At 41.6% G+C, this 14,351-nt stretch overlaps 1 protein-coding gene and 1 long non-coding RNA gene across 3 annotated transcripts in view; one reads left to right on the top strand and one right to left on the bottom strand.

Moving 5' to 3' along the window:
- LOC307182873 (aromatase) overlaps positions 1-7,612 on the top strand; it is a 33,461-nt gene extending 25,849 nt beyond the window's left edge. Inside the window, exons 6-9 of the mRNA XM_079914523.1 lie at positions 1,562-1,676; positions 2,415-2,577; positions 5,720-5,961; positions 7,178-7,612. Of these exons, the coding sequence (XP_079770649.1) occupies positions 1,562-1,676; positions 2,415-2,577; positions 5,720-5,961; positions 7,178-7,426 (769 nt within the window). The 3' untranslated portion in view covers positions 7,427-7,612. The remainder of the gene's footprint in view (positions 1-1,561; positions 1,677-2,414; positions 2,578-5,719; positions 5,962-7,177) is intronic.
- Positions 1-14,351, bottom strand: part of LOC307182876 — a 259,239-nt gene that overhangs the window by 71,339 nt on the left and 173,549 nt on the right. For both annotated transcript variants that reach the window (XR_013827281.1, XR_013827282.1), the window contains exon 4: positions 7,551-7,616. This is a non-coding gene — a long non-coding RNA (uncharacterized lncRNA). The remainder of the gene's footprint in view (positions 1-7,550; positions 7,617-14,351) is intronic.

Below are 14,351 nucleotides of genomic sequence, written 5' to 3'. Positions count from 1 at the left end.
AGTGTAAGTTTCCAGCCACTGTACTTGCCACCTCTAACCGCCAGTGGAAAGCACAGGGGATCTAGAGGTAGACAGACCTGGTTTGTATCCTATCTCTACCACTTAGTAACCAAATGTCCTTGGGAAGTTCTCTGAAATAAAATATAACATACCCTCCGTGGTGGCAATACAGGTTAATGAGATCCTCTATGTAGGGCAATCAGCACAAAGCATGACACATAGTAGGTAGTAAACATGTTAGTTTTCCCCATCCCTCTGTTCATATCTTTCCCAGATGTCCCTGACTATCTTAAATTCTCCATCTCTACAATTTCCCAAAGTTGTTTGAAGAGCTAACTTCATCCTGTTTGCGTGTTTTGAAATTCAGTAGTATTAGTCTCCAGGTAGTCAGCTTGATGTTGCTTTATGTATTTCAAGCGGATGATGAGTATTAGGTGGATGATTTGGACACCTGGTCCTTTAAACATTTCTCTTTGTTTCTACCGGAGCTTATTGTGATTTGAATCGATAAGATAAATGGTTCATCTCTTCACTGCTGTCAGAATTTGTGGTCGTCTAAAGAGTCTTATTGGTCCACAGTTAAACTTGGTCATTAGTTTAGCTTCTGTATGGTCAGCAGGCCCATAGAAACTTGCTGCATGAGACTGTATAACAGTTTCTCTTTGGTTTCTTTAAAATTATCTTAGCAACTTTCCTCTCTCTGTAACATTTGCCAATGGTTAGTGAACTAGGTAATATCTCCTATGACCTAAAGCAGTAAAGACCTAGAGAAATTCTTTTGCAATACCCTTGCAATGTGCCAATACTTTTTTGTTAAGGTATGAATGACATTTAAAATTATACTAGTTTCGGTTGTACAACATAATGATTCAATATTTGTATCAATATATTCTGAAAAATGATCATCACAAAAGTCTAGTTAACATCTGTCACCATACATAGTTACAAAACTTTTTCTTGTGATGAGAACTTTTAAGATCTATCTTAGCAACTTTCAAATATGCAACACAATATTATGAACTATAGTCACCATACTGTACATTACATCCCCATGACTTATTATTAAAGCCAGAAGTTTGTACCTTTTGATAATCCCCATCACCAATTTCGCTCCCACCCCCAACTTCTTGCCTTGGTAAACAACAATCTGTTCCATGTATCTATGATCTTGCACTTTTTTAAAGATTCCACATGTAAGTGAGAAAGATTCCACATACAAGTGAGAAAGACAGTATGCATCTTTCTCTATCATGCCAATACTTTAAAAAATATATTGGATTTAGCCTTTCGGTAACAGTTTTTAACCTTTAACTATAGGTTACAGCCTTGATTTTGCTACCAGTACCTAGACATGTTGGCTAACTCCGGTTCCTTAATATGAAGTGTAATGTATACATAATTTATGGATATTTGCAAAGAATTAAGTATAAATTCAGTTTTCATGAGAACTAATGGCTTCAATTTAAATAGATTGTTTTATTTAAACAAATGGCAAATGAATCCATTTTTTTAGGTGTCTTAACTGAGTACAAGTAGATTATATTTTTACTTTTACTTCCAGCAAGGATTTGAAAGATGCCATGGAAATTCTGATAGAAGAAAAAAGACAGAGGATTTCAACAGCAGAGAAACTGGAAGACTGTATGGATTTTGCCACTGAGTTGATTTTTGCCGAGGTACAGACCTGCACTAATCATAATTCCCACACAACATGCATGTATGACTGTGTATAGGTGTCTTAAAATTTCCTCTTGTTAATTGTTGCATGTTTCTGTTTTTAAATATTTGGTTTAGTATTTCTTTTTTTTTTAAATTTATTTATTTATGGCTATGTTGGGTCTTCGTTTCTGGGCGAGGGCTTTCTCTAGCTGTGGCAAGCTGGGGCCACTCTTCATCACGGTGCGCGGGCCTCTCACTATCGCGGCCTCTTGTTGCGGAGCACAGGCTCCAAACACACAGGCTCAGTAATTGTGCCTCACGGGCCCAGTTGCTCCACGGCATGTGGGATCTTCCCAGACCAGGGCTCAAACCCGTGGCCCCTGCATTGGCAGGCAGATTCTCAACCACTGCGCCACCAGGGAAGCCCTTGGTTTAGTATTTCTATAATGCCCAACCCAAACTGCCCACTATTAGACAATCAGATTAGACTGAACTTTGAGATTTAAATTTCTCTGTGTCTGCACAATATAAAATATGAAAACAGGGGAGTACAAAGACGCTAAATACATAGATACATGTCTAAATTGTTCAGCTTTGAGCTGAAGATTATTAATGAAAATGTCCATTGTCAATTCCAGAGACTTGTTATTTCTGTAATTTCATTTTGTTGAGGTCTGTTGATCCTTGAGTGCCACCCTCCCTCCTGTTTTGAACCTTTCACTTTTCCAATGTTTCTCCTCATTTCAATTGTTCAGAAACGTGGTGACCTGACAAAAGAGAATGTGGACCAGTGCATATTGGAAATGCTGATCGCAGCGCCAGACACCATGTCCGTCTCTGTGTTCTTCATGCTGTTTCTCATTGCAAAGCACCCCCAGGTTGAAGAGGCAATAATGAAGGAAATCCAGACTGTTGTTGGTAAGAATTTATCAAGCAAACAATAGAGATTAGAAAACAATTCCTTCTGAATATCAGCTTCTAGGTCCTAAAAATCTTATGTCAAAATCTTTATTAGAATCCACCCAGAGAACAATAGAGCAGTTCACTGTGTCATATTTTCATTATGCCAGACAGGTTTCTGTGTTTTTCTGATATAAAAAAACACACGCTCATTGGAAAAAATTCAAATAATAGATGTATAAGGCAGAAAGTAGTATCTCCTGATCCCTTCCACTCTCCTTCCCATTCCCCAGGGGGAATCACTGTTAATATTTTGATGTGTATTCTTCAAGGTCTTTTTTGATGGGCACATAAACACATATATGCGGGGGTTTTTTTAACATCTTTATTGGAGTATAATTGCTTTACAATGGTGTGTTAGTTTCTGCTTTATAACAAAGTGAATCAGTTATACATATACATATGTTCCCATCTCTTCCCTCTTGCGTCTCCCTCCCACCCTCCCGATCCCACCCCTCTAGGTGGTCACAGACCACTGAGCTGATCTTCCTGTGCTATGCAGCTGCTTCCCACTAGCTATCTATTTTACGTTTGGTAGTGTATATATGTCCATGCCACTCTCTCACTTTGTCACAGCTTACCCTTCCCCCTCCCCATATCCTCAAGTCCATTCTCTAGTAGGTCTGTGTCTTTATTCCCATCTTACCCCTAGGTTCTTCATGACCTTTTTTTTTCTTTCCTTAGATTCCATATATATGTGTTAGCATACGGTATTTGTTTTTCTCTTTCTGACTTTTCACTCTGTATGACAGACTCTAGGTCCATCCACCTCACTACAAATAACTCAATTTTGTTTCCTTTTATGGCTGAGTAATATTCCATTGTATATATGTGCCACATCTTCTTTATCCATTCATCTGTTGATGGACACTTAGGTTGCTTCCATGTCCTGGCTACTGTAAATAGAGTTGCAATGAACATTTCGGTACATGACTCTTTGGTGGGAATGTAAATTGATACAGCCACTATGGAGAACAGTATGGAGGTCCCTTAAAAGACTAAAAATAGAATTACCATACGACCCAGCAATCCCACTACTGGGCATATACCCTGAGAAAACCATAATTCAAAAAGAGTTATATGCGGTTTTATTTGTGTTTTAAAAAACACGGGATCATCCACAAGGATTTGCTACCTTATCAGTGACAAAAGGCTTTTTTCACCCAGAGAAATGGCTATCATTTTTTGCAGTGTTTCTGGGTTTCAAGCAGCCCGTTCTTCCAGGTGGTGGCAGAGGGAGGAGGTAAGGGTGATGATAGCAGAGGCAGGGGAGCGATCAGTTTCCCTCCCCCACCCTCTCCTCCTCCTCTACAGGAGAGCCTCCAGGTCCCTGCTCAGCTCTTCCCCACTCTGTCCCCTCCCTGCTCTGCCATTGCTTCAGCATCACTCTGCCACTGCTTTGGATATCCCCACCCTTCCCCGGAGACACTGCCACGTTCAGAAGAAGTCAGAATTGCTTTCTGGAGAAAACAGAATGCCTTATTTGGAGTGTGCTTCACATAAGTAATCTCTTTAGGAACACATTTCAGACATATGTGAAGAGGTATCAGTAATGATATAGATTTTTCTTTCTTGACTTTACAGAATCCCTGGGAAACAACCTATTTTGCTGTATAAAGGCATCATATTATTAAAAAATTTTTATCTTATTTATCTTTAAAACCATTTGAGTGCTGCTTGAAATAGATGACAAGGGGAAATTTCATACACGGATTAAATATGTGAAAGGGTTCTGCAGACGCATTGCCATAGGAGGGCCACTGCCTGGGAAGGTAGATAGCAAGGAGTCAGAATGACATCTGGGTTTCAAATTCTGGAATGTTTTCTCAAGCACCCTTTTCAGGTTATGGGTCCTGTGCCAGGTGCAGGGGCACCGTGGTGAACAAGCCAGTGCCACCCCTGCAGTCCTGGGGCTCTCAGTCTCGTGAGAAAAAGAGAATTCAAGAAACAAGCTCAGTGGAGTGAGAGTCACAGAATGATGGAGGTACAGGCAACACAGGGGAAATTGCTCTTGAGATCATAAACCTTTAATACAATTCCTTGAGAGGTGAAAAGTGCTTGTGCCCCATGATGATCCCTTGATGCTTCAACAGACCTCTCCACAGATGGAAAGTCCAAACAACCACTAGCACATGTGTACGTGTTCCCTCTAGACCTGCATGCCTGGTAATTACTTCCAAGGGTACACCTTTGGTTACCTGCTCCATCATCTACCCTCTACCTCCCCACCCCAGATAAACACAGCCCATTAAACTCTTAAGTGTACAGAGAGCAGTATGTGAGGGGCTGGGTGGTTAGAGTTCTCTAAGTGAGACCACTCCTGAATAACATAGTTGCACAGGAGACAGAGCTGCCTCAGGACCCTGGGTTGATTCTGATTCTGCAGAAGTGATACCCCATTTGAGGGTGCTTTGAAGTTTTGCCAATTCTGAGAGTGATCTGAACCTCTCTGACGAGTGTGAGGCCAAGCTGAGACGAGGGATCCGTCAATCCCCAGTTCACCCAGGGCTGATCTGAGGCACCCCTTTTGTCGTGGTGGGGAGAGGGGGTTCTTGCCACACTACCACACCAGGTTGTTCTTGATGAGGTGAGGAGGAGAGACTATCAGTGATATTTTCCGACAAATGACTGCACAGGATACCAGAAGAGAAAATTTCTTTGAACCTGATTAAACTCACCATCTCACTTTGACTAGAGAAGGAATGAACGTCTTCTAGAATTTAGAGTAGGGGACAAAACTCAAGAACCACAGAGGCGGCAGATAAATATATGTTTGAAGCAGTTTGGGTAGGTCTACATGATACTGCAGAGCCATGTGGGAATGTGGGTCCCATTTTACCTTTTTTATTTTTCTAGAAATTTAGACTTTAATATGAAAAGCCCAGGTGTTAAGATAATTGACTTCAAATCTGAATTTTCATAAGACATTCTGTGGACCAAACATAACATATTTAATGCAGGTTGCTGGTTTATATTAGAATTGTAGATATAATTTTTTTTCAACCAAGAGCAAACTGTTCTATGGAAAGCACAGTATTTTTAATACCAATCGTATATTAAAACTAACATGAGCTTTGTTTTTTTTTATCTTCTTCTACAGGTGAAAGAGACATAAGGATTGACGATATGCAAAAACTAAAAGTGGTAGAAAACTTTATTTATGAGAGCATGCGGTACCAGCCTGTCGTGGACCTGGTCATGCGCAAAGCCTTAGAGGATGATGTCATCGATGGCTACCCAGTGAAAAAGGGGACTAACATTATCCTGAATATTGGAAGAATGCATAGACTTGAGTTTTTCCCCAAGCCCAATGAATTTACTCTTGAAAACTTTGCCAGGAATGTAAGAGCCCTTCCTTAAAATTGAGTGTGCCACTCTTGAAAATGTCACCTCTTAAGTGCTCTCTGTTTCTGTGTTTTCAATGAATATATTTCATTCTATTTACTCATTCTCTTCACACCTCACCAGGAAAACACATTTCCCCTAGCTTGGAACACGACCACCATGTCTGTCCTCAAGGCAAGGAGGCTGGCTCTCCAGCTCTCAGAAATGTCTTCATGGAGGCCACACAATAGGTCAAAAGATGAACAATTCAGGCCCTTAATTTGCTTAAAATGAGGCAAATTTTCTTTAACCAACCCATTTAAACTTAACTTTTCCATTTAAACTTATCACCTTGTCACCATGTAGATTCAGCCGTAGCATCATCTAAGTCAAGGAAATCCACTTCTGCTTCAGATGGCAATCAAGTGAGAAGAAAAGATTTGGTTTTGGCAGTGGGCCTTTGGTTTCTCAAATGGCCCCACAAGCACTAGGCCTCATTCTATATACGACTTTGTAATTACAAGAGCCTCAGCTTCTTCTTTTTCTGTAACTGAGGTGTACTGGAGATTCTGCCTCCATTATGTCAATTCTAGGCAATGACTTTTTTAACCTGAATTATCCTGATAGTTCCCTCTGTGTCCCCTTTTTCCATTTGCATATGGAAATATGATCTTAGTAAAACCAGCTGTCTAATTCATTCCATTTCTAGATACCCACGCCATGTTGGCAATTGGTCAAAAATAACTTACTGAGCGTATTAAGTGTCAGGCACTATGTGAGTCCAAATGGGGACAAGACAGGCAGAGGTGTCCCCATTAAATATTTGTATAACTAAATATATTTAGATCCTTGGCACTAATAGACAGGGAATCCACACCTTTGCCTAAATTTGTCCTTGTCATCATGTTATATGCCCTGGCACAAAAACAATCTTTGCCTCAATGACTGGCAGAACAGCAGTAAAGCCATGGTCTTCCCACAGAGCTAGCTGAGTATTTACATGAAAAGCACAACAGGGGATTGTTTGAAGTTGTGTCCGTAACACAAAGGGTGAATCAAACTGGAGGGAGAAAGAGGCTTATCTGAGTTACAGTCATTCCTCTCCGTGAAGGAGCAGTATGGCCAAGTCGCCGAAACCGAGCATTCTGACTCACAGTGTTTTCAGGGTGAATCAAACAGATATGCATGACTCTAGCCTTTACTTCTCGGGCTAATTGTCTGATCATTTTCCTAGGTTCCTTACAGGTACTTTCAGCCATTTGGCTTTGGGCCCCGGGCCTGTGCGGGAAAATACATTGCCATGGTGATGATGAAGGTCACCCTGGTCACACTTCTGAGAAGCTTCCATGTGCAGACATTGCAAGGTCGATGTATTGAAAAGATGCAGAAGAAAAATGACTTATCCTTGCACCCAGATGAGACCAGCGACCTGCTAGGAATGATTTTCATCCCAAGAAATTCAGACAAGTGCCTCGACCACTAAAAAAGTTTGGTCAGTCCCTGCCCTGGAGCACTTCTCAACAGTATTCCACATGGAAAACACCCACCTTTGCCAGGTAGTCCTCCTCCCATGAACAACCGTGGCCTCTGGCCTTTTATACACTTACCTCCTGTGGGGTGTTAGCGAGCCGGGAGACACCGGTCATCTGGGCGCATCCAAACCAGAAACCAGACTGCAGGAGAAAATACAGAGGCCAAGATTTGTGCAGGAAACTGCAGCCCTAAAGGCCCATTCCACAAAACATGCTTTGGGAAAGACAAGTCATCAGCAAGACTCACGCCCGACTCCTCACTGTCCTGCCCTGAGATGGGAGCTTTGTAATGACTGGGGCAGAAGCACTCAAGTCAATTACAAAGGCCAGGCCGACACTGGGTACCTAGGGCTAAACACACCCACTAGTGTGAATAAAGGGCTTTTGATTTTGTTTTCGGTGGGTTGGGGACCGCAATATTCACACCTTTGGAGAAATGCTTACAAATTCAGCATGTGACTTTTCCTATGAATTATATTCAATTAACTCTTGTTTATCCACATGTGATTTGTCTGTGGCAAAAGTTAAATTGAAGACTACCCTTTCCCAATCTCTCAATTTATTCCTCAGCCATTTACCTCTGATACAATAGGTGTAGATTCAGGTAATACAAGTAACTTATTAATAGCCTGAGTAAAATATATAATTAGTACCATTTATCTGCTGTAGGAAAAAAAATTCACACAGTGCATTTCAAATTAAAATAAAATTCCTTTTTTCATGTTTGCATTGTTGCTTAGCTCCAGGAGTACAGTAACTAAGAAATAACTTCAGGTAACGGCATCTATTAATTCTTACCACAGCTTCAGTGATTTGGCGGAGGGAAGTCTCTGAATCTATATCTAATTCTACAACCCAGTGAGTTCAAACTTCTAAGGAGTGCTCCTCATATACCATAATCCTTCTCCCTCAACATTTCTCCCCCTCTCTTTCTTTCCATAACCCCAAAAGCCAAAAGCAACAGATCAGTAGAGAACATGGCTAGGGTAGAACCCCTGCAATCACATTTTATCCTACCTCAGATTTAACAGTTACCTTAGAGATCTAACATTTATCTAGTTTATTGGATCACTATATAGCCTTGGAAAAATGCACACCTTGGAATTTTCTGTCCAGAGCGAATCAAGTAGATGAGTGAAATTTCCAAATACTACTTTCCTTGTGTTATACTGATATCACTATAAGAGTGTATCTGCTGAATGCCACTTAAAAACAAAAAAAACTAAACTCATTTACAAACATGTAAATGTTTTTCATTGAGTCAACCTGAATATTCTTCTTATCCTGCTGCTTTGCAATAGGGCAACAGCTGAGTATAAAATGAGAGTGCAAACTCCTGAGAGTGGGAGGTCTTTTCTTTCTTTTGGAATCCACGCCCGTCCCCCATTCTTTCTCCCCATATTTACTTTCAAGATCAACACTGAATTGACACTCTGGCTCAGAGATACTCTAACTGACCCAGAAACTAAGTAAAGGGGAGGCAGGTATCCTAAGAATTCAAGGATGGGCATTAGTAAAGAAGCAAATATTTGAAATTGGAATTATCTGGATCATCTATATGATGTAAACATATGTGAAAATACATCTGTGTATCTGGATATGTCTGTAGTCAGGTCTAGATGAGTATCCAATCAATTCAGATCCCTGAAAGAAAAGCAAGGATTTTAGACTTAGTGTGTCTTCGTTAATTCACCTGGTGATTATTAACAAACAGTTTACTTTGTCCTTGGCTGGAGCTGCACAGTAGAGAAAAACAGACTTTGGACCAGTGTACTCCATCCATCTAATTCCCTTGAACATCTACTGTATTTAATGTGCATATATGTAGCCAAGGCCACAGTCTGTCTATACAGTCAAAGTGAATTGGAAGGTGGATATGGTTGTATATAGATAAATGCAGATACAAAAATATGCTAGGGGAAAACAGGGGTGGGGGGGAAGGGGAGAGGGAAAGTACTAGTTTGCATGATCTAAGCAAACTCTCCCAGAAACAAATTATCTGGGCAATTGTTCAACTTCTCACTCTGTCCTGTATTGACAAACCTCATATGTTTGTACAGGCTTAAGGAATTTGGAATATCATTGACTTTTCAGTGGGCTGATGAACATATATTTGAAAATTCTGTTTTCTCTTCAAAATTTTGCCTCATTGTTAAATATTTAATTGTCACTCTGAATGTGCTGTGTATTCTGTTTTCACCAGCTCTCAAAGAACTAGGATGTATAAATTATTAGTGAAATGAATGCATATGAGGGCTCTATCATTTTCAAATTGTGAGAACAACTGTAGTCTCCTGCCTTTGGATGTTCTAGAAACCCCCTTCTGCCTTCATTGACATCTTACTCCTCCCTCCCACAAGTGGAAAATCATCTCATTCAGAAAGATCCCACATAATGGGAAATGCCAGTTGGAAGTTGTCACTTTTTATTTCTAAGCAGCACCCCTCACCATTCATGGTGCTAATATTCCATAGAAGTGTGTGGCATTGACCCACTGGAAAGAATGTTAGCTGGGCCCTCCTCAATCTCCTGTATTAGTTGGTCTCTGGGACTGAATCTCTCACCTGTATTTGCAAAAAGACTTGCTAAATTAAACTTTGTCAAAGTAAGGAGTTGAATGTAATTTGCAGTACTTTCAGTTGGACTTAGCTCAAAAAGCAAAGTCAAGAGCTGAACCCTCCATGGCTCAAGGCAAACAAGATATCACTCATTCCCTTACTGCAGCTTTTAGCAGGTTTTGGCTTACATTTAGGGAGTCACTGCCATACCCTGTTTCCACCAGGTCAACAGACAAAAGGAGTACATTTAGATAAGGCAACCTGGTCATCAAGCCCTGCCCATTAGGTATACCTGCCTCTTTCTCTTCCACCAAGAAAGCATTTCAAAGTACAAGTCAAAATTATTATAAGAATATAAGTATAAGAATTACTGCAAAAATAACCTTAAATCTACTCTAATTATAAGCCAAAGCAAATGTTTCACAACCTTAGTATTTTAATTTATTAATAAAACATTTCTTGTAACAAAGTTCTTAAGTTATGAGACATGGAAGTTCAGCCTGTGGCCCAGGTGATTTTTAAAGTTCCTTTCAGCTCAACGACTCTGTAAATAAGGAGGTGGTGAAGCCTTGAATCTGGGCTCAGCCATTTCTTAAATGTATGCTTTGGTCAAACTGTTTAGTCTTTCATACCTCACTTTTCTCATCAATCCAATGGGGATAATAAATTCCTCATAAGGTTGATGTGGCGATTACAAGGGATAAATTTATGTGAGCTCTCAGCACAGTGTCTGGTATAGGGCAACCTCTCAGTAAGCCTTGGGCCTGAAAATGATGATGCTCAGTAATTAGGCTGATCATGACACCCTGAAACCTCTTTTCATGCAGTGGAGGGGGCAGAAGATGTGCCAGATGCTTCAACATTACGATCCCATTTTAAGCTTCATGACAACTCTCACATTAGTATGATTGCCCCAGGAAGCCCCACATTGTTCATGACAAGACAGAGGCCCAGGGATTTGGTGAGACTTGCCCTCAAGGGCCCAGCCAGTAAAGGAGCTGGATTCTAGTCCATTTCTCATCCCAAAGTCTTGGCCCCTCCATCATGCCACCTCTTTGCAGCAGGACTCACTGCTGGAAGGCTGAGTGTAGTCCCAGGTTCCTGGCTCTCCCCCAGGTGGTGTTGGGTAAACCCCTTTCAAGCCTTGCTCATTCCCTGCCTCATTACCCAAGGAATCTAAGTCAGGAAGTACTTTAGTTACTTCGTCCAGAAAATCTGGATGATTCTACCTGCCTTACCCACTTCCATGCATGTTTGGAGGCTCCTTCTCAAGAGAGGTAGTGCATGGGAAAGTGCTGTAAAACTTCACTTAGTGTGAGGTGGTAGTATTAACGTGTGGATTCCATCAGCTGCCTCAACTGGAAATTATCAGATTCCATTAAGCTATTACCTAACCACTAGGAACGCTTCTAGTTTTGCACAATTTCAATTCATGTCAGATGTGGTACTGCATGAAAAAATTAGACAGTGGAGAAAAGAGTAGTAATTTACTATAAACACACAGGGGCAAACTAGACCTCATGATGGCCATAACATTCTCTCCATTTAGGCCAAACTGACAAGTGCTAAGAAGCCCATTGTGATGGAGACAGCTGTTAGGCAGTCTCTTCCTTTGGCAAGGATGTTAGCTATGAATGAAATAGTCACTCATCTGGTTATTTCCAAATGGCCAGGTGTTTGGCATGGAGGAGACCCAGCCAGACACAGGCACGGAGGCTTCCTCTTCTAGCCTAGTGCAGCTTGGATGGATGAGGAGGTGAGAACACTTCACTTTTCTGCCTCTTTCCCATTCCAGTTTATTGTGACATGTGTTCATTCTTTCAGACCAAGAAAAACAATAGTAACTGTACTTACTTTCTTATTATATTAAGTCCTTCACATAATCATTTCATTTAATTCTCTCAACAATACTGTGAGGCAGGTACACCCCCATTTTACAGATAAATTCTGCCCTTCCATCCATTTATATTCCTTTGCTACCTGCTTCATAGAGTTTATCAAACCTACCCACACAAACCCCAACACACAGGCTTGGTGTCTCAAGTTCTCTTATCAAAACCTGCCCCCCCCTGATTTTTTTCTTGATCTGCTAAACTTATCTACCCATGTTATAAAGCATAGCTAATATTCAAAATGTTTTCCTCCCTTCCAACATAGGTTTTTGTTTTTCCAAGGCATTGCCTGAAAGAATTATAAGCACCAGAAGCAGGGCGTGTGGAAGGAGAGGAGGGAGGAGCGGAGGTGTTGCCTTCCAGATACCCCTAAAATAATAGCACCTACTTCACCCACACATGAAGCTGGTGCTACCTATACAGCGGTGTCTAGAAGAGTGAGGCACCTATGATCAGGCCAACTGTAAACAGAGCCTGTGGGAGAAAAGGAGCACATCTCACCCAAAGGCCTTGAAGTTCAATGTTCTAAAATTCAGTGTCAGACAAACCGAAGTCATCCATGAGCTGGATCAGGCTCACTAGTACCTCCTTTCCCAGTGGAAATTAACACTTTCCCTAGACACCAACACTTTTGTTCAGGTAAGCTTACCACCTTCCCCAAACACAGCTTGCTGCTTTTACTACTCATAGTGCTCTAGAAACAACCAAAAACAGGCAAATAGAAATCAACTGTCACTTTGGAGAAATCCCTGCCCATGATGATGCAGGTGTGGGTGATATTTCTTTGTGTGTTGTTTTTGAGGCAAGTGTGAAGGGGAAAGAATTGTTATAAATGGTTAATGTGCCACAACTAATAGCTTTCCATCTCCAAGGGCTTACCATGGGCCATGACATTTACGGTCTCTAACATTAAACCCTTTCACATCCATCATTTCATTTGTACCCCTATGCACCCATTCACCCGAACACTAAGTAAGGAAGGCAGAGAAGTCGCCATTTTTCTGATGAGGAAACTGAACCACATGGAGGTTGTATGGTTTGTCCAATGTCGCACCATAAGTGCCACATCTAGGATTGCCCCCCAGGGATTCCAGCTCCAAATCCAGCAGCTGTTTGATATCACCTGGCCAAACTTCCCTTCATAGCTGTGCATATTCTGAAGATTATTTGGGTGTCTTCTCAGCAATATGAACCTCAGCAGATCTATCTGTAAATATGGGTTAACCAAGGTAATCGAAGATGATCTCATCTCAAGATCCTTAATTACATATGAAAAAACTCTTTTTCCAAATAAGATCAGATTCACAGGTTCCAGAGATTTGGATGTGAACGTATTTGGGGTGCCATTTTTCAACCTACTACGCCCCACTCCCCAGCACATGACTGGCACTTCTCAGTTTCTAGAGAAATGTTTCCTAAGCTTGAACATCTGAGTCACCAGTCACCTGGGGATTTTGTTACTAAGTACATGTGGGATCCTGACTCAGTAGATGTGGATGGAGCCTGAGCTTCTGCGTCTCTAACAGGCTCCCGGGTCATGCTGATGCAGACCTAGGTGGTCCAAGGTGAGCAAAGAGTATAGTAGTGAGGTTCATAGAGAAGCAGTAGCAGCACCTGGGAGCCTGTTAGGATGAAGACTCTCAGGCCCATCCCAGACCTGCCGAGCCTGAATCTGCATTGCAACATGATCTCCAAGCACTTTGGTTGCAAGTTAAAATTCCAGAAGCACTGATCAGGTAAGGTTTTTATATTCCTACTTCACACCCAAAACCTCACCCACCATACTCTGCACCTGTGCTTATAGAGTCTTCATTCCTGTTTGGTCAGGTCTTCCGTTCCCTGCATGGCTGTAACTCCCCTCGGACCCTGAGGGGAAGGCCTTGGAAGGAAATGCACCCCGTCCTCCCCTGTACTCGTTCTGTTGCACGAACAGTCCACTGAAGCCCCAAGCCAAGCAGCCACTTGCCCCAAGGCTGTGAATACCACACTGTATGATTCCAAAGAGCCACAGCACTTGTGACGCTCACAGAAGCTACCAGAGGGCATCTTGTCCTTCTCATACAAAGTGCTACAAAACTCTCCTGGGAATCCTGGAATTTCTTCCTGATATAGGGATCAATTCCACGTGCTTTCTCCACCCTTCTGATGCTCACAGCAAACTCTTACAAGGAGTCAGACAATGCAGATATGTCCCTTCATGCCTCCCAATATATTAAGAAAAAGGATCCCACAACAAAAATCTCTCAGGCATCTTCCATCATCACTTCTGTGGTTTCTTCGCTCAGGGAGTTTTCCCTGAAAAAGAGCCTGCTCCCTCCACTGGACGTGCACAGTCAGGCAAAGGCTGAACTTAGTTGAACCTAGACTAAAATCCTAGCTCTGCTATTTATCACCTGTGTGTTGTGGGGCAAGCGGCTTAACTTCCC

The sequence above is a fragment of the Stenella coeruleoalba genome (genome assembly GCF_951394435.1).
Source record: "Stenella coeruleoalba genome assembly, chromosome: 2".
NCBI classification, from domain to species: Eukaryota; Metazoa; Chordata; class Mammalia; order Artiodactyla; family Delphinidae; genus Stenella; species Stenella coeruleoalba.
Note: the sequence above shows the minus strand (reverse complement) of the source record. Positions and strands in the feature narration are given on the sequence as shown.